General features: G+C 32.3%; 1 protein-coding gene across 1 annotated transcript in view; it reads right to left on the bottom strand.

Moving 5' to 3' along the window:
• Positions 1–275: 275 nt before the first annotated feature.
• LOC134691488 (uncharacterized) overlaps positions 276–27,427 on the bottom strand; it is a 277,122-nt gene continuing 249,970 nt past the window's right edge. Inside the window, exons 6-12 of the mRNA XM_063552032.1 lie at positions 20,014–20,463; positions 13,654–13,811; positions 11,978–13,213; positions 11,430–11,510; positions 2,403–2,483; positions 1,608–2,061; positions 276–1,090 (exon numbers count right to left, since the gene is read on the bottom strand). Coding sequence (XP_063408102.1) covers positions 1,038–1,090; positions 1,608–2,061; positions 2,403–2,483; positions 11,430–11,510; positions 11,978–13,213; positions 13,654–13,811; positions 20,014–20,463 — 2,513 coding nt within the window. The 3' untranslated portion in view covers positions 276–1,037. The remainder of the gene's footprint in view (positions 1,091–1,607; positions 2,062–2,402; positions 2,484–11,429; positions 11,511–11,977; positions 13,214–13,653; positions 13,812–20,013; positions 20,464–27,427) is intronic.

Here is a 27,427-nt window from a genome sequence, read left to right as displayed (position 1 = left end):
CAGTTTGGAGATGTATATTCCGTATGCAGGTGCTGCTGGAATGTTGGTACATATAAATAGAAAGTTCAGAATGGGGCAGCTGAAATCATCTCTTTTGTCGCAAAGTTTTGTTTTCAATCGACCCTAATTGTAATTTTCTAGATGTAAGTCGAGATATGAGGCAGACTTAACTGCATCTGTAGTATCCTTTATCTCTAGTTCGATGGGATAGATTCGTTCAACATAAATGACATAGTGACCACATTTTTTATTATTTAGTTAGAGAACATCATCTATATAGCGGAACGTAAAGTTAAGGATGTTGCTAACTTCTTATCGTTCTTCCTAAGAAGTTTCTGTATGAAGTCAGCCTCATAAAAATAAAGAAACACGTTTGCAGAAAGAGGGGCCAAATTGGTTCCCATTCGAATTCCGACAGTCTGTTGAAAAGCACGTCTTCAACAAATATGAATAAAATACATCTAATATAAACAGAGTGGACCTGGTTGGGCACTTGTATATCCAAACAACATATCTGAGAGTACTCACACTTTTCTCTCTCAACTAAAACAAAGAGAAAATATTCCTGTCTTTTGGTTTTTTGAGTCTTTGTTTAATCCTTGGTTTTGATTGTTATTGTCTTCCTAATTGTGATTTTGTTTTATCTCATTTTCTCACTGTACTGAAAATATTATTTTCTAGATTACATTATTACACACACATCAATATATTTCTATTATATATATCTACAAGTATTCATTCTATGCACATAATGAATACATGTATGGTATTGGCTATATACATATTACAGTATTTACTGTATGTATTTACATATTAAAAATAACACTGAAACAGTTCACTATTGGTTCATTTTTGAATTCTAGTCAAATCATTCATCTTTGGTCCACTCTTTTTTTCTTTATTTTGGTCATTGTTTTCTGTAACTCTACTTTTATCAGCATCATACCATCTCTAATGAGGATGAGTAGTGTATGTATTGCTCGTTAATTACAAGGATTGGAACTGTTTATACAAAATGTGTAGATGGGCTTATTTCTCTATTGTGTTGAAACATTGATTTGGTGTTCAATTTCAACTTCAATAGCCATTCCTGAAATAAAATAAAATATATCACTGCAGAGATAAAATTTGTTACTTTTTAAAATTCTACCAACAAAAATCAAAATTTTATAGATATACAAATTTCGACCAATATAAAAAGAAACTTTAGTGATTAACATACAACGTAACCATAGTTATAGTCACAGTCAACATGCTGTTTTATAACGTTTTTATATAGAACTTAGAAGATGTGATATGAGTGCCAACTATCCATCCAAGTCAAAATGTGTAAAAAGTAAACAATTATAAGCCACATCACATCCTTCACAACGGAGCCTGAGGTCACATCGACCAGCAAGTTATAAAGGGCCCTAAATTAACTAGTGTAACACAATTCAGGCAGGAGGACCAATATGTATGCTTGAACATAGAAAATATCAATTTAAACTAGTCTGCATATACTCATATGTTAGTTTAAACAAGTCCTTAAATCTTAATGAACTTCATGCATAAGAAAATAAGAATTGAAAAATGCTCCGAAATCCAACTGTTTAAAGAATATTTACCTAATATTTGATTTTTAATAGATTTCACTTCCTCTGCAGAAATAGTTTTAGCCAAAATCTCATTTAGATGATCGGTATATAGCATAATTGGTTTGATATGTTGATCAAACCGTTTTAAAAGGTCGCTTAGTATATTACGTAATTCATTAAAACGTTTATCATCAAGATGAAATATTCTAGAATGTTGTAATTCGTTTCTTGTCAGTCTAATGCGCTCAATATCATCTCCAATAGCTATATCTGTAGTCTGAATTCTTTGCCATTGACCACCCCATGAATTACTAGGAATGTGTTTATTAAGATTCCTGTGCTCACTGTACAAATATGTTATATCACAATCACACCTTGGACGTAGATATGGTTTATCTGGTTTTAATAGATCATATAAAACATCAGCAAGAATATTCAGCGCTATCATTCCCATCTTTGAAAAATTAATTTCCTCTTTTGTGAACTGAAATACAGATTTAGATAGAGAATTATGATACAAAATATGCAATATCCAAAAATAAGACATGTAGGCCTAAATAAAATTGTTTGGTGAATCGATTGTCGATTTAAATTGGTGGTCAAATAAGTTAAGTAATGCCACCACAGCAACACAAACAATATAGTAATAAATATAAAACTAATTAGCTAGCCAAAAAATAACTCCACCTTAAGATTTGTTTTCGTTTTCACAACCGAAATCTGTATATGATGTACAAAGTAATAAAGAAACAGAGACACATTTCTGCAATAAAATATCCTAGTACAAGCAAATAAGAACAAAGCTAGATATGTGATATAACGTACCCCTGTCAAACTGGCTGATGCTGTCGACGCATCATGGATTTTTGAAATGTCTCTATTACTAGCGTTGATACGGACAAAGACCTGCAATTAAAGAAAATAACCTTAAGAGAGTGTACATACATCAACATCCTTTTCTTTACCACACAAAAGACGAGAGCTTCTAATGTCCTTTGTATTTAGTCTTTGAAAAAATATCCTTTTCAGGTATAATAGTTGGCAACAACATTGTGTCAAACATCCATTTATTAGCAACTTTGATAATGCATAATGATCATGAAAGATAGCTTATTAGCATGATTAGCCATGTCAATATGCATATTCAGGACAACAATATGTTAATGTAAAATAAATCATGTTTTGTGCTAGACCGACACTCTGAGCTCGATATGCTAACGTGCTTATTCGCAAGATAATAGTCCACATGACGACATTTCTCCAATTCAAAAGTATATGGTTTGAACAAACTGGGCAATGAACCCTAGACTTCCCACACATGAGACCATCGAGCTAATTTTGACCTCATACCTATATATGGATAGTAACTAAGACATATAATAGGGATCTTCCTCTATACAATCATTTATACAAACTTAAGTTGTAATTCAAAATATATTACTAATTACAGTAGGGAAATCAATTAAAAACTAATAAATCAAAAACAAATAAATCAATTTCAATCTACGTATTAACTCAAAATTATCAACTTTTTTATTTACCCACATTTGCCCAGAAATATATGTCTTCCTGCCAGTCGAGTGTGTCATGAGAAAATGAGATAGAGTTAATATATATTTAGCTGTATATCAATATACAGGAATGAGCACAATACACATTTTAATTAAAAAAAACAACGTTATCTGCTGATAGCTAAAAAAACAACATTATGACTACATTTTAAATCCGTAACAACAGGACAAACTTTAGAAGTGTTTTGGTATTTCGATTTTTTTTTTTAAATTAAATTATGTTAGAATTACAAATAATTGATACAGACCTTGTCCCCTTTAACAGATAACACCTGTCTCTTATTATCATTAAAGATGTTCGTCTTATTAAATGTTTCATGACATAAAGTATTTGTATCTGAAAACAAACATTGTTGGAGGATGCAGGAGAACCCAGAAGATATATATGACCTTCGGCAAGAAAATTGGCAATCCTAGTTATGTTTGAGGTCACAGACTAAAACCAATAAACAGATAAAGCAAGAAAATCATATCAAAATAAAGTACAGGTGCTTCAAAAAAATAATGAAGATGTATTGTGTGCAGATGTACTTCAAACCCCATGTCCTACTGTTGAATTGAAAGATGATAGTGATCTTTCTGTCGACAAATGATATGAACTTTTTGAACAAGTTTATGACAAGCATACAACATTGAAAATAAAAAAGAGTGAACATATTTTAAGTTAGCAAAAGGGTTGAATGATAAAATTATAATTTATATTCAATACAGAAATATTATCATTAAAACAAAGATTAAGTAAACTTTAACTAGTGGCTCTAAATAGTCTGTGTCGCTTATCTGTATGTGTAAAAATATCGCTTATCTGTATGTGTAAAAATAAACAAAGGACACATATAAATTCAAGACAAAATTGTGTGATAATGATGTGTTTGTAGATCTTACTTTACTGAACATTCTTGCTGCTTACAATTATCTCTTTCTATAATGACCTTGGCCCAGTAGTTCCAGTGAAAAATATTATGTACAAAATTACAAAAAAATACAAAATTTAACAAAATTGATAAATATTATCTACTAAGGCGACTGTCAATTGACCATTTGATCATTTAACTTATTTGTGGGACTTACTTTGCTGTACATCATTGCTTTTTACATTTAATTTCAATCTATAACCAGATGCTCCAAAGGGGGCAGCTTTATACGACCGCAGAGGTTGAATCCTGAACAGTTGGGGCAAGTATGGACACAACATTCAAGCCCGATTCATCTCTAAATTTGGATTGTGATTAACTAGTTGACAAAGCATTGGTTTCTGACCCCGAATGATTGTGGTCTAATGAACTTAAAAAACTTTTTTTCTTTTGAGCAATTCATTATGCTGTTGAATATTAATCTTCTCAAAAAAGTGTTTGAAGAAATTTTCTTTTTATTTATGAAATCTCAAATGAGAAAAATTGACCCCCAGTCCCAATTTTTTTTCACATCCCCCTTTCCCTTATTCCAAAACTGATCTCAATTCAAATTTCTAATGGAGTCTGCAACAATAACTACTCATTTAAATGCATCATGAAATATTAAAATGAAAAAAAGTGCTTGTTATCACTGAATGGTAAAGATTGTTCTAATTTATCAGTTGGTAGTAAAAGTGAATATAATTGTATATTGTATAAAACAATGATTTAAGTTGATTCAACTAATATTCTGGACAAAGAAAGATAACTCCAATTGAAAATTTCTTGCTATTGCACAATAGTTTGCAATTAGATATTTCTTGCTATTGCGCAATACTGTGCAATTGAGAATACTTGCTATTGCACAACATTGTGCAATTGAAGATTTCTTGCCAATGCACAATAATGTGCATTTGAAAATTCTTGCTATTGCACAATACTGTGCAATTGAAGATTTCTTGCTATTGCTGAATACTATGCAATTGAAAAATTTCTTGCTATTGCACAATACTTAATATAATTATTTTGGATCCTGATTTGGACCAACTTGAAAACTGGGCCCATAATCAAAAATCTAAGTACATGTTTAGATTCAGCATGTCAAAGAAGCCCAAGAATTCAATTTTTGTTAAAATCAAACTTTAAAAAATTGAAAACGGGACCAAAAATTAAGAATCTACATACACAGTTAGATTTGGCATATTAAAGAACCCCAATTATTCATTTTTGGTGAAATCAAACAAAGTTTAATTTTGGACCCCGATTTCGGCCAACTTGAAAACTGGGCCAATAAACAAAAATCTAAATACATTTTTAGATTCAGCATATCACAGTTAAATTTGGCATATCAAAGAACTCCAATTATTCAATTTTTGATGAAATCAAACAAAGTTAAATTTTGGACCCTTTGGGTCCCTTATTTCTAAACTGTTGGGACCAAAACACCCAAAATCATTCCCAACCTTCTTTTTATGGTCATAAAGGTTGTGTTTAAATTTCATAGATTACTATTTACTTATACTAAAGTTATGGTGCAAAAACCAAGAAAAAAACTTATGTGGGCCCCTTTTTGACCTTATTCTTAAACTGTTAAGACCTCAACTTCCAAAATCAATCCCAGCCTTCCTTTTGTGGTCATAAACCTCGTGTTCAAATTTCATTGATTTCTATTCACTTATATCTAAGTTATTGTGCGAAAACCAAGAATAATGCTTATTTGGGCCCCTTTTGGCCCCTAATTCCTAAACTGATGAAACCAAAACTTTCAAAATCCATCCCAACCTTCCTTTTGTGGTCATAAACCTTGTGTCAACATTTCATAGATTTCTTTTTACTGAAACTAAAGTTATAGTGCGAAAACCAAGAAGATGTCTATTTGGGCCCTTTTTTTGGTCTTAATTCCAAAACTGTTGGGACCAAAACTTCCAAAATCAATCCCAACCTTTTTTTATGGTCATACACCTGGTGTTTAAATTTCATAAATTTCTATTGACTTAAACTAATGTTAGAGTGCGAAAACTAAAAGTTATCGGACGACGACGACGACGACGACGCAAACTTGATACCAATCATGCCAATATACGACCAAAAAAATTTCAATTTTTGCGGTCGTATAATATTATTCAAGATAATAACCAAAAGCCGCGATTTGTTCTTAAAATAACCAATTTAGGCGCTGCACCCAACAACAGGTTACCTAATAGGTCTGAAAATTTCAAAGCATCTAGAGCTAACAAACAATTTTATTTCTAGTCAGATTTACTTTAAATCCTTTGGTTCCAGAGATATGAGCCAACAACTGCAATTTTCCCTAAGCACTATATTTACCATGTATGTCATGTTGGTTTACGGGCGGGGTCATCGGACACATTTTTTTAAACAAGATATCCAAATGATGGTTATGGAAAAGTTGGTCAAAGAAGATTCGATTCATATTATATTAAAACGTTTAGAAACAATTTTTGATAATCATCAATTAAAGCAATGTTTAAATATACGATTATAAAAGTCATCTGAGAAAAATTAGATTAAAACATTTGAAGAAATTGATTATATAATTAGTGGGTCAAAACTTCAATTGATGTAACAAAATAAGTTTCTTAAAACTATATTAACGGGTCAATTGAAATATCACTTTGATCTACCTTCACAACTGAAATGCAATTAGTATGATGAGATTAATCATTTAAGAAAAATATTGTTAATGTACTATCACCAATGGGCTTTTTTTACTATGTTTGACTTCTTTTTTCTTGGTGTTTTACATATTTACAGATCACAAAGACCATGATCACCCCAAACGTTATATACAGTAAACCTTTTTACACTTACTTTTAATTACATTTACGCGAGAATTGTTCACAAATGAAAATTATATGCCAAAAAGCTGTGAAAAAGAGGGCGGGCTTAGCTTTAAATTTGGAAAAGGCAGGACAGGAGTTTTGAGTCAAAAAATGCCAGGATGATCACCTTTGCCAAAAAATGGCAGGTTGACAATTTATGTAAAAAATAATCAGGATAGACAAATCAATAAAGGCAGGACCGAATAGAATGAGAATATGCCAACAAAAAATACAGCAGGCCAACAATTTTCATCCTATTCCCAAATCTCCCGTCAAAAAACTAAAATTGTATCCTCCTTCTGAATGCCTTTTTGGTGTTTTGCAGTACTTCAGAGATAATTTAGATCTCACGATTACGCAATAAAATTTGCATATATACACGTAAACTAGCCAAGACGTATTATTCCAAAAGATATATACTCATACAGCGAGTTAATGATTTGGTGAATTATATTTTCGCTTTAGAATGCAGATACTTCTTAACAATTTCTACTTTTGCTTAAATAGAACAGTTCTTACATTGCAAATTGATACTTTTTTAATTATTTCTAAGTGCATTTTTCCGGATCTAAGATACTTGCAAAACAATACAATTTACTGCACACTATTTAGTTATGCATTACATCTTGATTAATAATCAAATACCATTTTTATGCAAACAACGTTTCTTCTAAATAAAGACACGGTAAATAAAGGCAACAGTAGTATATCGATGTTCAAAACTCGTAAATCGATACAAAATAAAACAAATCCGGAAAAAAATCATGTGTTAAATACCTTGTTTTGTGTACACTTAAGGTGGATTGGGACTATTGGACTGCGCATGAGTTCACGCATGAAGTACAATGCACACACAAAGTATCTGTCGTAAATTCAATATTGTTTTTTTTTAATATTTTGAATGATTAGAAATGTTTAATCATTGTAGTTATGTCTTCTTGCACTTCTGATAGAAACTTTGAATAGGCCCGAGCAACCTTGAGTCACACAAGCCCTATGTTGACTTTCGACTGCATGTAGAAAAAACATGATTTACTATATGAAAAAAATACGTTTTATCAATCAGAACGTAATTGTATAGTTTACGTGTTAATTACCGTAACACAACACCAAGTTTAGGTCAATGTGAACAAGGCCTACCATTGTGTAAATGTAAGTTTAATAGTCAGTGGTTGTATACATGTCTATCGGCCTAGCCAAGATCAGATGTGCATTTCATAGTGGGTCTATGTTATAGGCTTGTAAAGACAAGAAGATAACCTTTGAATAAGTAACAAATCTTTGAACTGATAAAGAGAATGTAGGGTTACACAATGAATATCAAATATCATGTATAGGTGTTACCGTTTTAAAATAAAACACTAAAATACACGCTGAAAATGGGCAAAATTTCACGTTATATTGTTTCATTTAAAATTTCGCTGTTTTTATCAATTGATAGTTTTTAAGTGAACTTAATTTGAACTACATTATTGGTTCACTGTTATAGACAATTTATTCATCTTTCTTTTACTGGTTGTTGCAACAAAAAATCTCCAGTGGTTACAAAGTTATGATAAAAAGTTGGACACTATGTGCTTGTTATGAAATTTTGTACTTTTGTTTTCAGCTTACTCAGTGTAGTGATAAAAGAGAAAAATAAATCAAATTTATGCTATTATGTATTAAGTTTTCTCTTCTAGTATATACATTATCAAAAACTACCTCATATATCAATATTGCAGTACCCTAGCTAGAGATATATGCCATCAAAGTTGGATAAACAAATAAAGTGAAAAAATGTCTTGTCCGTAGACATGCATTCCCTAGTAAACTGGAAGTATAATAACATTAATGTTGCATTGCTAAGTTCCTGTTCTTTTGTAGATATGAAAACACTACTAACATTTTTTTCTACCATCTATTAATAGAGGAAAAATTTCCAAAATATGTCAGAATGTCGTGTCCGTAGACACATGTCTTGTCCGTAGACATGTCTTTTTATCAATATTGCTTGGCTTTATGGGTCTAAATTAGTCCTATGTGTTGTTTAAACATAGAAATATCTTATTTTTGATAAATAAATGGTAATTTAAGTGTACTCAATTTTTGTAAAATTACTTCAAAGGAGTGGATTTTAAAAAGTGGCAGATTATTAGTCATAAAAAGCATACCTTATCTTACTTCAATATTGTTGATTCCAATTGCTGCATACCTTAAAAGATTAACCAAATCAAATGAAGAAAAAGTAATTCTCTCTCTCTAACTTTATCTTTTGCGTTTCAGTATTAACAGCAGACGGGGAATTGTCTACGGACAAGACACTTGTACATAACAAGTATTAAATTCAATTATTTGAACTTAAATCTTATTTATAGGTGATGAAAGTTATCTATTCAAATTAAAACTCAGTATTTTTAACATAAATATAGTCACAATTAGTTCTAACAGATTTTTTTTTCAACTGAAATTGTCTTGTCCATAGACATTACCACAATATATTTGTATCCAATTTCCTTGAGTTCAGCCTAATTTGAAAGGTAACATGCATGTTATTTTTTTCAAGAGAACACATTTAACTGTATCAAAATTGAGTTTTAGTAATAGTTTGATTGTTTTAAAGATTCAGATATATGGATTTCAGTAAAAAGAATGTGCCTTCATTTTGGCTTAATCAATAAATTATTGAGATATATAAAGAATTATGGGTACAATTTTATATTTTCCAAAATTTAAAAACACAGATTAAAATTTAATTGGTAACTTTTAATCTTAACTTTAACAATCATCTTTGAAAGCATTAAATTGAATATCAATAAAATGTCTTGTCCGTAGACATTATCAAAATGTGTTTGTTTTCATTTTTCTGAAAGTTAACAGAGCTCCAGATAAGAATTCAGAAATTGGGGTTTTTACCCACCATTTTCTTATATAATAGGGTGATAAAGTTTTTTAATTGCATTATCAATTCCAATTCACCCCTCAGGTTAATATCAAATTGGGTTTTTCACCACCAAACTCCTTAATGAATTGGGTTTTTCATCGACACATATTGAATATTTAGGCAATATCTGACCCCAATTTTTTCTTAAAAATGTTTATTTTTTTTTATTCAATTTACAGAAATTCGGGTTTAGTTGTCTTTAATTAGAACTTTTGGTTTCTGATGCTTTATCATTTCATAATTGATTTGGCCTTTAACTTTTCCCAACTGATTTCGTTTTTGATGAAAACCCGTGTTTATTAGCAATGTTCTCGATATGGAACGCACACACGCACGTGCGTTCGATGGACGCTTCCTTAAAACACTGGCTGAGTCTTGTTATCATCATTACTTTCCCTCAGCTTTTCAATAGAAGCCAATAACATGCTTCTATTCAATATTTTTACTGGACATTCACTTTCGTTTTGATTCAATGTATGTTATGGTAAATCCCGAGCAATGCGAAAAAAATATGACGACATGACATGGATAAACGCCGAGAAGATCGAAATGTTTACAAAAACACGTGCACCTATATATTGAGCAACGGAAAACTCAAACAGGGACCCATTTCAGCTACTTGATGCAGGGATCTATTTATAGAACGACAGGAAATTTCCAGTTATGAAAATTTAAAAAAAGGTTTACGCGACGACTGTAAACCAGATAAGGGTTAATAACGCAAACGGTAGCCGAATAAAGGGTTAAGAACTCATGTTTTTGGCATATAATTGGGTTTTCCATTGAATTTATTGGGTAATTGAACCCTGCAATGGGCAATTGCATTGGGTTTTTTATTATTTGTATTGCGTGATCACGCAAATACGCAGCTTATCTGACGCTCTGAGTTAAGCATCATTTGATAGATAAACCTGATAAAATGTGTGGATTTTTTTTCAAGAGAACACTTTCAGCTATATCAAAATTAGGTTTTGATAACACATTTCAATAATTATGAATACAATGTCTTGTCTGTAGACAAAACATATGAATTGTATTGCTAAGTTTGATTGCTTATTGTAAGAATATGAATCAAGTTATTTTAATGTTCTATACACCAAAAGAAAGGTTTTTTTTGGAAGTTTTGTTATTTATAGATAAGTTTAGATACAGTTTTATCAGATAAGAATAATAATCAAAGAAAGCTACTGTTGTTTGAAATAACTGTGAGTTAAACATGTTCTTGTCAATTTTTTTTCAATTAAAATGTTTGATATTCAATAATTCTAAACATATTTTGTTGTCTTTGTCATTGACCAAAAACTGACACTGGTGACCATGTCTTAAAGGCAACCATTAAAGAAAATTATACAGTTTTTAAAAACCATTTTTTTGATAAAAATATTAAATATTTCTTCCAAAAACTGCATGAAAATATATAAATGCTTCCAGTGTTAGCCTAACGATGGCAATTTTTCATAATTTAAACCATTTTTGAACCAAAATATCAAAAGAGTTTTTCCCTGAGGTGATACTCATTTTTGACTTCATGTGAAACACAAAATGCACATCTGATCTTGGCTAGGCCGTATCTGAAATATTTGAAATGAAAATATCAAAAAATTTAAACAACTGCTGGTTACCTTGGAGGATGTAGTTTGGGCGTGACTGGTGCTATCTTTCTTTTGATTCAATCCTGGTTTAATCTCACAACTAATTGGCAGCTAAAATAATTTAAAAATGTATTCGTCTTTTGTTTCTATGCTGTGTTTGTGTGCTGCTGTTTGTCTTTTGTATCTTTTTTTCTTTATTGACATTGTAAGATTATTTCAGACTTATGATTTTATGCGTCCCTTTGACATCTGTTGCAACTATTTTGCATGTAATTTGATAATCAATTAAAAATATTGGACTGATGATGCAGCCTCTATCTAAATTAAATTAAGCTCTATCTTATAAAACTGAACGATTCACATTAACCCAAAACACTTCGACTAAAATGTATGTCTCCCCTTTTTATCTAGAAATTAATCAAGTAAAAAAAGCAACAACAATAGCTAGTACTCAAAACGGATTGACAATACAGATGGTAATTAAGAATGTTTTTTTTTAGTTCTGGTGAACATATGCAAAACAAATTAGGTTAAGGTCAAAACATTGTAATCAGGTACTGCACTTATGTTTTACTTACGCATGGTCTTCTACTGTTAAGATCTTGCCATTTATCAATGAATATATGGGTGCTTGTACATTTCTCACAGTAATATTCTTGAATCTGCTCCTCACTAAAATCATTTGATCCTGTAACAGACTCTGGTTTTGTTAGGTCACATTCCCATTTTTTCCAAAAGTTCACATTCGACATCTTAAATCTTGTGCTTATTATCATGACCATTTCCTCAGTCACAAAGTCATCAATGTATTTGTACATACCTCTTTCACGTTCTTTCCCAAATTGCCAAACCTGAATTTGAATCCAGTTTGGACATTTCATTATATGTAATTTAGCTAATTTTGTCGTTTTCTCTAACTCAAAGACAGCTGAGCTTCTGAAAAGAGCAATTTGTTTTTTCTGATCCTTAGTGACAACTTCTGCAATTTTATATTTCCTGCACAGTGATGCAATTAAATGATTCATTAAATGAGGTGGAAGAAACCTAAACATATAACATAACCAGGTAGACTTATTACATGTGTTTTCTGTTACATTAAACATTTCGTATATATTAAACTCAGGTTCTGATTTAATCATACAAGGTATATAATAGAGAGGTTTGTCATCACCAGCGTCTCTTTCAGTTTCTGATATGTTACATATGTTAGGTCGTATTATGATATCAAATTTCTCCATTACGTTCAGGATGTGATCCTTGTGTTTGGAAAAATTGTTTTCACTTTTTCTAAATATGTCTTCTAAAACTTCGCTATGTAATTTGCCTCTATTGAACAATTCATCCCATTTTGTTCTGTTTCTAATACTAATAGCTCTAAATTTCTTTGCTGTGACTATACATCTAAAAGCATCGGACAACCATTGTGTGTCTAAAATAATATAAGAAGGCAGATCTTTGAAATAAACTAAAGCTCTGATTTCATGGTGAAATTCCAGGAATAATCTGAGTTCCTCATCATTTAGTGGATGATGTGTATCCATAGAGATGTGCTGAATTTCATTAAAGGAAATAATTGGTAACTCCTTCTTTTTTTTTTGAAGTCGTTTTTCCAGCTGAATGAATTTTAAGGGATAAACTTGGTTCCATGTTTTCATTTTTCTGGCTAAATATAGAATGTCTTCTCGGATTTGCTGGAATACACTGGGATCATCATCTGTGTTGGAAATGAAGTATTCTTGCCTTATATGTCTTATCTCATCTTCTGACATATTCTCCGTATACTTAAAAATACTTTCACTGCATGCCTCATCAATCTAAAATATAAAATTAAGTGTGTTTGCTTTCTCTTTGCAAATCAAATAATTAAAAACACTAAAAACATCAATTTATATAATGATATTTAAAATTATTGGTCGTAAAAGCTGTTCCCCTTCATAACTTATTTGGCCTTTAATTTTTTTTTATTTGAACGTCATTTATGACTTGAATAGAAGAAACACTGTCTGGCATACACAATTTCAATCATTGTGTCTATGACCAGTTTATTGTACTGTATCATTTTTCGATATTATTTGAAGATCTAAGTTTCTGTAAACTATTAGAAAATATTGTTATCCTTTAAACACTTTAAACCTTAAAATCTGATAAAGTTATTTCGTTTAGATATTGTCAATATGTAGGTCTAGTTAGACAGTTCACCATGGTCCTGTACAAATAAACACAAACATCAGACAACCTTGGCAATTTTCAATACCTCTTGTACATCAGAGATCAAAGCATCTTTCCAAGTGCCAACAATAACTATCGGTGGATCAAGATCCTCTGATATTCTCTTTTTGACATCAGATTTATATATATCCTCTTCCAGTCTACTGTAACAATGTATTGAATCCATCCACAATTGGAATAAATCTACAAAGAAATATGTATAAAGAATTCTTATCACCATTCATTAAAGTCTAATGTGGTATGATTGATAATAAGACAACAATTCACCAAAGACCAACATACCAGAAGATTAGTCATCCTTTTCATGATTTAACAGATAACAAGAATGTAGATAAGATATACAATTCATAAAATAATAGTTATTACAAGATAACAAGCTGTCTGGCAAAAAACAAAATGACCTGGGATTCAGTAAGCTTTGTTCGAACTGCAAATTCTAGCATTTTGACATAGATTCATTTAATTCTTAAATTTGACAGCAATACAAAAAAAATTTACCTAGGATTCAGTAAGCTTAATATATATCTAAGATGGCTGCATGGTTTGATGAAAATCCATGTTGATTTGAAAAATTTATTAAAAAAATTAGTGTACTATCTGTATTTTGTCCGAATTACAAAGTGAAGCTTTTTTTTTACCAAGATTACTTCAATTCTTAAATTTGACAGCAATACAACAAAAAACAAAATGACCTGTTTATTACTGAACAATTATTAACACTACAATCCATGATCTCTAGATCTACTGCTTCTATTTTAATTAACCATTGAGTTGATGATTTCAACTTCCAAACACTTGATCGATCTGATGACATGAAAGCAATTGCTTTAACAACTGACCACCACAAAATAGCTATTAGTGCTCAAAGTTAATTGTATTGTAGAACTTGTATGAATGATTTTGTTTTACTCTTAACAGTTTAATCTATTCATCTATTGGAGGTTTAGAAATTATCTGCAAAATGATAAAAATTTGTAAAAAAATCATTTAAGTGCAAGAAATCCAATAAGAAATCTGCTAAATTTCACACATTTTGACTTTCGTGACAAAAGAGTCAAAGTCCAATTTTTTGGTAAAAAAAAATGGGAAGAAATTTTCTTTTTAATTTCTTCAATCTTGAGAACAAATTGTCCCCATCCATCCAATTTTTTTTAACCTCCCCCCCCCCTTTTCCAAATTTTTTTTCTTTCACTCAAGATATGGTCATAATCTCAAATTTAATTTCCAATGGAGTTTGCAACCATAATAACCTATTAAAATACATCAAAAATGTTGTGTTTGAATTGCTCCCATTACACTGCTTTTAAATTATGTTTTGTACTTAAGTAATTGTCCATTAACCAGAACACCCTTGTTTTCCACCCTTTTTGCCCCTAATTCTTAAACGGTTTGAGCCATAACTCCCCAAAGCCAATTTTTATCATCCCTTTGTGGTATGGAAACGTGTAGTATAATTTCAGAGAGATTCATACACCATTCCATGTTCATGAATTTATTGTCTGAAAATTAGAAAAATGCTTATTTGGGCCCCTTATTCCTAAACTGTTTGGACCATAACCCCCAAAATCATTCTCAACCTTTCTTTTGTGGTTATTAACTTCGTATTGAAATGTCATAGATTTCTATTTACTTATACTAAAGTTATTCAGCGAAAACCAAATGTCTTTGGACGACCATGTGGACAATGACGTGATACCAATATCATGAATATAGGCCGCATATTTTTTGCGGTCGTATAAAAATGATTGAATCAACATTGCTATACAATATTATATGGTAGACTAAACACAAAGGCAAGCATACCTGGTTAGCTTTGGAATAATTTGTATAACAAGGTCTAGTTGTAGAGGGTCTCCCAATCATATATCTCATAAAGTTTCAAAACATGTATCCCTGTAGTTTGAAAGGAGACATGTTTTTGTCATTTAAACTAAATGAATTATATCTACCAATTTCAATGAAATGAGCTAGGTGAGCTAACAAGTGACCCCTTAGAAGCTGAATCACACATATGGCAAAAATATGCCATTTACTATTTTACTGCAATGCCTTAGGTTTGCTTATTAGTTAATCTTTTCTTTCTGACCATTTTGCTATTTTTTCTAAACTAAAAGAGTTTTCAGGGAGATATCTAAAAATGAATACAAATTGTCATGTGACAGTAATTATTCCTACAAGGATTGATCCTCTGATTGTTGATATTTTTAACACCACTTTTAAGCGCCACTTTTGGGCTATTTCGTGGCGGTCAATTTTTATGGGTGGAGGAAGCCGGAGTGCCTGGAGAAAACCACAACCTTCGATAAGAAATTGACAATCCTAGTCAATAAAGATGGAAGTCGAGTGCACCCACCCTACTGGGCTTCGAACTCATTACCTCAGTGTTGACTGGCTAGTGATTACAGTAGTAGAACTACTTAGACCACTTGGCCACCGAGGTCCCCCATGAAGTACGAATTGTCATGGACAGTAATTATTCCTACAAGGAGTCATGTGACAATTTCCATCAAGTTGATATATATTGTTTATCTCATCTTGCTGCGTACACTTAATTCCTTTCTGTGTTCTAAGTTTTGAAGACAATTTAAACAAAATCCGCTAGATTAGGTCATAATCATCATTAAGAACAAAATCTTTTACAAAGAGTTGATTGTCAATTTCCATTACTTTATTTATGACATTTTCTATTTTATTTCAGATTTTAAACAAAAAATACAAAATGTCCTTTTTAACAGTTTTGCTCTAACTGTTTTATGTTTTATATTTATATATTTTATATTTAAGATTTCAGTAGTTAGTTTTCAATATTGTATTCTGTATACTTTTGTTCGTCTTTCGGTCGTTTCTAGTTTTTTATCTTTGGTATCTTTCACTTTTCTTTGACATACAGTTCAAAAAAATAACATCCAAGAACAATAAAATTCCAAACATTTCAGTCTATAAATAGCTGCTAGATGCCCTTGACCTTTAACTTACAGAACCAAAAAGCTAAAAAGTGTCTTTTCAATCACATCTGGCATTTTAAACCAAGTTTGGTTAAAGTTATACGTAATGTTCAAAGGATAACATCTGGAAGGATAAATTTTGTCATAAACTTCAGACTATCTATCTACTGTGGACTTTGACAAACATGACCATTAATTTATTCATCAAAATTTGTATAGGTTCTTCCTTACCCAATTTGGCATTTACGAAACGAGTTCCCGAAACCAAAATTTTCCTTAATTTCTGTCTATCATTATGTAACAACTGTTGCGACCTTGACCTATGACAAATCAGAACTCAGTTTAGAATACATTTAATATTTATATTTAACGTTGAAATATCTGCAAATTTGATTGGGAATAATGTTTACCTGTGTTGTTCATCATTCCAAACATAAACAAGAATTCTGAGAGCATGGCAATACATAGTCCTCTTCATGTTAAATTTCATTATACTGGAACAAAATGCTATACTTGATCTATAACTTGTCATGGTGTAAACCATATAACAAATATCAAGTTAATATCTTTAGGCATGATGAACAAGTGAAACTGTGAGCTACAGTTCACTGATGATACCCCCACCCAAATACTTAAAGGTAAACAGGAAGTTGAAGAGGAATGAATCTGGAAACGCATCACACAGTAAAGCTGACTTATACAAACACTGAAACCAAATTTCAGAAATCCTTGTAATGTTGTTCCTGAGAAAAATGTGACTAAATTTTCAACTTGGATGTTATGTGTAAAATGTGGAAGTGTTCGGTTAACAGGAAGTTGTTGATTGATGAATCTAAAAACGCATCACACGATATAACTGAGTTAAATATAAACCCTAAAACCAAATTTTAGAAATCCTTGTTATGTAGTTCCTGAGAAAAATGCGACATAAAATATGCATGGGACGGACGGACTAACGAATAGATGGACGGAAAGATGGATGGACCGACAGACAGAGGTAAAACAATAAACCCCCACTTTTTGTAAAGCAGGGGTATAAAAAAGATGTGGAAACTGATTATTTGGGTGAATTTTCCAAGTCGAAGGACCATAACTCTGCACAAAATCATCAGACCGGAACAAAATTAGTACTTGATCAGTAACTTGTCATTATTAAACTACATAGCAATTATCAAATTGATATCTTCAAGCATGACCAAAAAAAGGGTGGAAAACTGATTATTGGTTGAATTTTCTTAGTCTAAGAACCATAACTCTGCGTAAAATCATCAGATCAGAACAAAATTCACAGTTGATCTGATTATGATAACACTACCAATTCTCAACTGGAGTGAATGGACAAAATCATCAGAACGGAACAAAATTTGAACTTGATCTGTAACTTGTCATGATGAAAATATATATACCAAATATCAAATCAATATCTTCAAGCACGGACAGACAGACAGACAGACAGACAGACAGATAGACAGACAAATAACTAGGCATTTGGCAGAACCATCAATGATAACAGATCTAGACAGGACAAAACCTAATGCAGCTTAGGTAACCATTAAACCTGGCATTCTTGTCATGTCAGTAGTCATGCCAGACGAAAACATAAAACCAAAAGTCATTCTGTGTGCAAGATTTTGATTGTCCAACTTGTCTATATATATAAAGCTACCTTATGGAAGATATAGAATCACTGACCAGTATCATTTACATATGACAGATGTGCGACTGATACATTTGTTTTTTAAACAAAGCTATAATTAACTCTCGAATGTTTGTATAAGGTTTGGATTTTCAAAATTTTTTCATCAAAATAGACATTCATTGTTGAAGAAATGCATATCTGGATTTGCATTAGTAAAGTAAATCTAATAAATTGACTGATTGCTTTACATCTTTTCTTCTGTACTCATGTAACTTGGAGCGAAAGGGGGTATATATAGTTCTTGATATCTATTTGCATCTTAAGCTAAGTAATAATAAAATGAAATGATAAATATTTTAATTCTCACTTAGGCCACACCAATTTAATTTCTTGTTTTATATTTTTTTGGACCTCAAAAATTTGGGGCGACCGAGCGATTTGAAAATTTTAATAAAAAAATATCTAATTTGCAAATTGTTGAGGTGAGCGATTATAAAAAATTTGTGTAAACATAAAATAGAAGGTTTTGACAATATTAAAACTTGATTTATCACTTGTACTTTGACATTTCTTTAATTTCTGTAGTATTTTTCCCTGTTCACCAAGAAATGATTAAATCTGGTCTATGTATGTGTGACTGACAATAAGACAATTCTCCATCTAAGTCATAATCAGTTTCGGGGCAACCCCTTAATGTTATAAATATCCCTTTGACATGTTTTATGAGGGATCAATGTAAGTTATAATATATTTGTTTGTACAAAAGGGCTCATATTTTCTCAAAGAACTATATATCTATCTCGTATAAAATGTTCAAAACATGTCCAAGATATTGCAATATTCCTGGACTTTAACCATGTTAACACATTTACTTTAACAGTTTAATGTTATTCAAAATAAGTGGACCTCTCTTTTAGAAAAAAATGTTTAAAATATGATGTAACTCTCCTCTTTTTGAGTACTAAATTCTTTGTTTTCAAAGGTTTTGTATAGAAGAACTATACAAATCCCTGGTATTTCTGTTTTTTTTTCTACATCAGTAAAATGACCCCTTGTCTGAGGGAGGGTTGTTCTCAACCTTATAATAAATAAGTACGGCCCTTTACACAGGGCTTTGATACAGACCAAACAGCAAGCTATAAAAGACCCCAAAATAATTAGCGTACACAATTCGAACAGGAAAACCAACGATCTAATTTATATTATCATAACAGGAAACTACCAATGAACAACATCAACAAACGATAACTGTTGAACGAAAGGCCCCTGAATCAATCAGGGCAGGTGCATAAACATGCAGCGGCTATGGATAGTTTTGTTTCGCCAGCATACAATATAATTGCAGTTGAAGGCAAATCCTTCAGAAGTTCTTTGTACTTTATTCTAACAATGAACATTTTTTTGATAGGGAATATAAGTAAGGGGGAAAGAAACCAATGTTTTGTTCTTTACAGGTATTTCCGCTGTTATAAATTTATTTCGGAGCACTCCCACTTTTAATAAATAGGTTTGATGCTGAAACAAATATTCTGACAGATATTTACACAGTGTGGTTGTGTGCTTTTATGTTTAAAATCGTTATATACAGGTTAGACTGTGATTTTAAAAACAAATGTTGATATCTTTTTATAATATTTACAAAAAAAAAAGGTGCGGGAAATGGACATGATTACATTTCCGGAAGCGGGAAGCGGGAATATAAAAAAAAAAAAAATCTGTTTTGAAAAAAATAGGTGCGGGCGGGTCCGTCGAACAAGGAATCAAATTTGTGTGGCCTTATCGTATCTATATGAAATGTTACCTTGTGCTTGTTTGTCGTCAGCCTCATTGAGTTTTGTAACAACAAGATAAATTGCATCTGGGGATAAAAAGGTTTGATGAGTGTGGTAGAATTCTTCATCTCCTGCAAAATCCCACAAAAATAATGTGGCGTAATCCTCTTTGTCATGTAAATCTACATTAGATTTAAGCATGGTTTCAATATCCTTTTTTGCCTGTTCTAATAATTGGTGTTGTTGCTGCGAGGTTACTGGAGGTTCAACTTGAGATTCAGTGGTTACTAGAGGTGTCATTATTTTAGGCTGCTGATATACTGTCCCTGATTTCTTTGATTCATCAAAACTTGTTGCTGGTGTGTTGTCCTTAATGGCAATGTGGGATTCTACTGGTTCTTTTATTGTTCCTTTGTCCTGAAGTTTTTCCTCATATTCTTTCAATAGTCTTGCATGAATTTCAGTTTCTTCATAGTTTCCTATCAATAGAAAATAAAATTAATTGGCTTTTTTTTCTTTCTTTCTGATATTTTGTCTAAGGGATATTGGATTTCTTCCGCCATCTTAGATTGTAAAATAGTAGAAAACAATTGGTCTACATCTTTATTGAAATATGCGATTTTGAGGTACGATTGTAATTCAGTTGTAAGATTTTTCTCCTAAAAATGTGTTTTATCTTATAATTAGAACCGTTCCACATGTGAAAATTATTGTTTTGTATGATTCAATTTTATTTAAACTTAGCCATATAAAGGGTGATTACTCAGATTAACCAACTATTAACATAGAACGTGTTGTAATTTACATATTTTGTTTGGTAGCAAGAAAACAATTTCTGCCACCCAAATTAATCATTTTATTTTCTGAATATTCTATCATTTAGTTTACTTTCTATCATTCAAAATTAGTTTTCACTGTTATAAAATCTATAGAAAATCTGACAATTTTGTACAACCTGAAGGTTGAAAAAAAGTCCTGTGACCCATACTTCATTCATACTTTCTATTAAAATTTTGGAACAAGAATGTGTCCAAAGAACACGGATGCCTCACTCGCACTATCAATTTACATGTTCAATGGACCGTGAAATTGGGTAAAAAATCTAATTTGCCATTAAAATTAGAAAGATCATACCATAGGGAACATGTGTACTAAGTTTAAAATTGATTGGGCTTCAACTTCATCAAAAACTACCTTGACCAAAAACTTTAACCTGAAACTCTCACTTTCATTTTCTATGTTCAGTGGACTGTGAAATTGAGATCAAAAGTCTAATTTGACTTTAAATTAGAAAGATCATATCATAAGGAACATGTGTACTAAGTTTCAAGTTCATTGGACTTCAGTTTCATCAAAAACTACCTTGTCCAAAAACTTTAACCTGAAGCGGGACAGACAGACGGACAGACGGACGTACGGACGGACGAACGAACAGACGGACAGACGGACGCACGGACCAGAAAACATAATGCCCCTCTACTATCGCAGGTGGGGCATAAAAAGCATTATAAATCTACATTTTGACAAATTATTAAAAAAATCTGTCGATTTTATTAAGACCCTTATCTCTCCGAAGAAAAACTGTTTATTTAGTTAAAGGTATAAAAAAGGCAATAAACAGTTACAGAATAAAATGTTCGTATGTTATTCCACCCTATAATCTGTTCTTACAAATAAGGTAATAATTTTTTAAAACTAGAGGCTCCAAAGAGCCTGTGTCGCTCACCTTGGTCTATGTGAATATTAAACAAAGGAAGCAGATGGATTTATGACAAAATTGTGTTTTGGTGATGGTGATGTGTTTGTAAATCTTACTTTACTAGTCTTGCTGCTTACATTTATCTCTATCTATAATGAACTTGGCCCAGTAGTTTCAGTGGAAAATGTTAATAAAAATTTACAAATTTTATGAAAATTGTTAAAAATTGACTATAAAGGACAATAACTCCTTAGGGGGTCAATTGACAATTTCGGTCATGTTGACTTATTTGTAAATCTTACTTTGCTGAACATAATTGCTGTTTACAGTTTATCTCTATCTATAATAAAATTTAAGATAATAACCAAAAACAGCAAAATTTCCTTAAAATTACCGATTCAGGGACAGCAATCCAACAATGGGTTGTCAGATTCATCTGAAAATTATAAGGCAGATAGATCTTGATCTGATTAATAATTTTACCCCGTGTTGGATTTGCTCTAAATGCTTTGGTTTTTGAGTTATAAGCCAAAAACTGCATTTTACCCCTATGTTCTATTTTTAGCTGTGGCGGCCATCTTGATTTGATAGTTGGGTCACCGGACACATTTTTAAAACAAAATACCCCAAAGATGATGATTGCCAAGTCTGGATTAATTTGGCCCAGTAGTTTCAGAGGAGAAGATTTTTGTAAAAGATAACTAAGATTTATGAAAAATGGTTAAAAATTGACTATAAAGGGCAATAACTCCTAAACGGGTCAACTGACCATATCAGTCATGTTGACTTATTTGTAAATCCTACTTTACTAAACATTATTGCTGTTTACAGTTTATCTCTATCTATAATAATATTCAAGATAATAACCAAAAACTGCAAAATTTCCACAAAATTACCAATTCAGGGGCAGCAACCCAACAACGGGTTGACCGATTCATCTGAAAATTTCAGGGCAGATAGATCTTGACCTGATAAACATTTTTACCCCCATGTCAGATTTCCTCTAAATGCTTTGGTTTTTGAGTTATAAGCCAAAAACTGCATTTTACCCCTATGTTCTATTTTTTGCCGTGGCGGCCATCTTGGTTGGATGACCGGGTCACGCCACACATTTTTTAAACTAGATACCCCAATGATGATTGTGGCCAAGTTTGGTTCAATTTGGCCCAGTAGTTTCAGAGGAGAAGATTTTTGTAAAAGATAACTAAGATTTACGAAAAATGGTTAAAAATTGACTATAAAGGGCAATAACTCCTAAACGGGTCAACTGACCATTTCAGTCATGTTGACTGTTTTTAAATCCTACTTTACTAAACATTATTGCTGTTTACAGTTTATCTCTATCTATAATAATATTCAAGATAATAACCAAAAACTGCAAAATTTCCACAAAATTACCAATTCAGGGGCAGCAACCCAACAACGGGTTGACCGATTCATCTGAAAATTTCAGGGCAGATAGATCTTGACCTGATAAACATTTTTACCCCATGTCAGATTTCCTCTAAATGCTTTGGTTTTTGAGTTATAAGCCAAAAACTGCACTTTACCCCTATGTTCTATTTTTAGCCGTGGCGGCCATCTTGGTTGGTTGACCGGGTCACGCCACACATTTTTTAAACTAGATACCCCAATGATGATTGTGGCCAAGTTTGGTTCAATTTGGCCCAGTAGTTTCAGAGGAGAAGATTTTTGTAAAAGATAACTAAGATTTATGAAAAATGGTTAAAAATTGACTATAAAGGGCAATAACTCCTAAACGGGTCAACTGACCATTTCGGTCATGTTGACTTATTAGTAAATCCTACTTTACTAAACATTATTGCTGTTTACAGTTTATCTCTATCTATAATAATATTCAAGATAATAACCAACAACTGCAAAATTTCCACAAAATTACCAATTCAGGGGCAGCAACCCAACAACGGGTTGACCGATTCATCTGAAAATTTCAGGGCAGATAGATCTTGACCTGATAAACATTTTTACCCCCATGTCAGATTTCCTCTAAATGCTTTGGTTTTTGAGTTATAAGCCAAAAACTGCATTTTACCCCTATGTTCTATTTTTTGCCGTGGCGGCCATCTTGGTTGGATGACCGGGTCACGCCACACATTTTTTAAACTAGATACCCCAATGATGATTGTGGCCAAGTTTGGTTCAATTTGGCCCAGTAGTTTCAGAGGAGAAGATTTTTGTAAAAGATAACTAAGATTTACGAAAAATGGTTAAAAATTGACTATAAAGGGCAATAACTCCTAAACGGGTCAACTGACCATTTCGGTCATGTTGACTTATTAGTAAATCCTACTTTACTAAACATTATTGCTGTTTACAGTTTATCTCTATCTATAATAATATTCAAGATAATAACCAAAAACTGCAAAATTTCCACAAAATTACCAATTCAGGGGCAGCAACCCAACAACGGGTTGACCGATTCATCTGAAAATTTCAGGGCAGATAGATCTTGACCTGATAAACATTTTTGCCCCATGTCAGATTTCCTCTAAATGCTTTGGTTTTTGAGTAATAAGCCAAAAACTGCACTTTACCCCTATGTTCTATTTTTAGCCGTGGCGGCCATCTTGGTTGGTTGACCGGGTCACGCCACACATTTTTTAAACTAGATACCCCAATGATGATTGTGGCCAAGTTTGGTTCAATTTTGCCCAGTAGTTTCAGAGGAGAAGATTTTTGTAAAAGATAACTAAGATTTACGAAAAATGGTTAAAAATTGACTATAAAGGGCAATAACTCCTAAACGGGTCAACTGACCATTTCGGTCATGTTGACTTATTAGTAAATCCTACTTTACTAAACATTATTGCTGTTTACAGTTTATCTCTATCTATAATAATATTCAAGATAATAACCAAAAACTGCAAAATTTCCACAAAATTACCAATTCAGGGGCAGCAACCCAACAACGGGTTGACCGATTCATCTGAAAATTTCAGGGCAGATAGATCTTGACCTGATAAACATTTTTACCCCATGTCAGATTTCCTCTAAATGCTTTGGTTTTTGAGTTATAAGCCAAAAACTGCAGTTTACCCCTATGTTCTATTTTTAGCCGTGGTGGCCATCTTGGTTGGTTGACCGGGTCACGCCACACATTTTTTAAACTAGATACCCCAATGATGATTGTGGCCAAGTTTGGTTCAATTTGGCCCAGTAGTTTCAGAGGAGAAGATTTTTGTAAAAGATAACTAAGATTTATGAAAAATGGTTAAAAATTGACTATAAAGGGCAATAACTCCTAAACGGGTCAACTGACCATTTCGGTCATGTTGACTTATTAGTAAATCCTACTTTACTAAACATTATTGCTGTTTACAGTTTATCTCTATCTATAATAATATTCAAGATAATAACCAAAAACTGCAAAATTTCCACAAAATTACCAATTCAGGGGCAGCAACCCAACAACGGGTTGACCGATTCATCTGAAAATTTCAGGGCAGATAGATCTTGACCTGATAAACATTTTTACCCCATGTCAGATTTCCTCTAAATGCTTTGGTTTTTGAGTTATAAGCCAAAAACTGCACTTTACCCCTATGTTCTATTTTTAGCCATGGCGGCCATCTTGGTTGGTTGACCGGGTCACGCCACACATTTTTTAAACTAGATACCCCAATGATGATTGTGGCCAAGTTTGGTTCAATTTGGCCCAGTAGTTTCAGAGGAGAAGATTTTTGTAAAAGATAACTAAGATTTACGAAAAATGGTTAAAAATTGACTATAAAGGGCAATAACTCCTAAACGGGTCAACTGACCATTTCGGTCATATTGACTTATTTGTAAATCCTACTTTACTAAACATTATTGCTGTTTACAGTTTATCTCTATCTATAGCCAAAAACTGCAGTTTACCCCTATGTTCTATTTTTAGCCGTGGTGGCCATCTTGGTTGGTTGACCGGGTCACGCCACACATTTTTTAAACTAGATACCCCAATGATGATTGTGGCCAAGTTTGGTTCAATTTGGCCCAGTAGTTTCAGAGGAGAAGATTTTTGTAAAAGATAACTAAGATTTATGAAAAATGGTTAAAAATTGACTATAAAGGGCAATAACTCCTAAACGGGTCAACTGACCATTTCGGTCATGTTGACTTATTAGTAAATCCTACTTTACTAAACATTATTGCTGTTTACAGTTTATCTCTATCTATAATAATATTCAAGATAATAACCAAAAACTGCAAAATTTCCACAAAATTACCAATTCAGGGGCAGCAACCCAACAACGGGTTGACCGATTCATCTGAAAATTTCAGGGCAGATAGATCTTGACCTGATAAACATTTTTACCCCATGTCAGATTTCCTCTAAATGCTTTGGTTTTTGAGTTATTAGCCAAAAACTGCACTTTACCCCTATGTTCTATTTTTAGCCGTGGCGGCCATCTTGGTTGGTTGACCGGGTCACGCCACACATTTTTTAAACTAGATACCCCAATGATGATTGTGGCCAAGTTTGGTTCAATTTGGCCGAGTAGTTTCAGAGGAGAAGATTTTTGTAAAAGTTAACAACGACGACGGACGACGGACGACGGACGACGGACGCAAAGTGATGGGAAAAGCTCACTTGGCCCTTCGGGCCAGGTGAGCTAAAAATGAAGATCCACCAAATTTCTGGGAGGATCAGCAAAAGTTTTCTTTCTGTCAGGCCTGTGTCTGACAGAAAGAAATTCAGTTTCACAAACTATGTATAGGGGTTTAGGTAAGGGACAGATGAACTGAAAAGATTGCATACACTGAAATGTCTAGCCTGTGTCTGACAGAAAAATTGAAGTTTTACAAACTATTTATAAGGGTCAAGGTTAGGGACAGATGAACTAAAAATGTCTAGCCTGTGTAACTGATATGTTACGATTGTTGTTTGCTTAACATTCAGTGGTAAATATGTCATGCATGTTCAGGACGATAACAAATTAACAAGAAATTTTAGCTTCCAAGTTAATGTGCAGAGAGCTATGAATTATCTCTACAAGAAACATTGGAATTAACGTCACCATTCTGACCGGTCAGGCTGCAAATTTATTCATCCAACATAGCCAAACGGACACCCCACTTTGGCACGGGTTTCAATGCCGGTCAGATGTAGACAAATTTTAGAGATGACATGGGTGCATTTTCCTTCCAAGTGCATTAAACATATTTTATAGTATTTTTCAGTATTTCATATCTATTTTTCTATATGTTAGATAGTTTTAGAATTATTGGTTTATTATCAAAAGTTTGCTTTATTCAGGAATTAAGTTTATTTTTCATGTCTTTGAGTAATTCTCTTTTCCATAGTAATTGTAAAACTTGTAAATAATGCAGACAGATGTCATGTGATAATTAGAGTTTAATCCTCTAATTGCAATTGATCTTAATTTTACAATTCATGTTTTTCATTTGGCACTTTGTATATAATAGTTTTCAAAGGTACCAGGATTATAATTTAGTACGCCAGACGGGCGTTTCGTCTACATAAGACTCATCAGTGACGATCATTTCAAAAATATTTATAAAGCCAAACAAGTACAAAGTTGAAGAGCATTGAGGATCCAAAATTCCAAAAAGTTGTGACAAATACGGCTAAGTTAATCTATGCCTTGGATAAGAAAATCCTTAGTTTTTTCGAAAAATTCAAAATTTGGTAAAGAGGAAATTTATAGAAATGACCACATTATTGATATTCATGTCAACACCGGAGTGCTGACTACTGGGCTGGGCTAAAATCATTATTA

Source organism: Mytilus trossulus, chromosome 11 (genome assembly GCF_036588685.1).
Source record: "Mytilus trossulus isolate FHL-02 chromosome 11, PNRI_Mtr1.1.1.hap1, whole genome shotgun sequence".
In the NCBI taxonomy this organism is placed as follows: domain Eukaryota; kingdom Metazoa; phylum Mollusca; class Bivalvia; order Mytilida; family Mytilidae; genus Mytilus; species Mytilus trossulus.
Note: the sequence above shows the minus strand (reverse complement) of the source record. Positions and strands in the feature narration are given on the sequence as shown.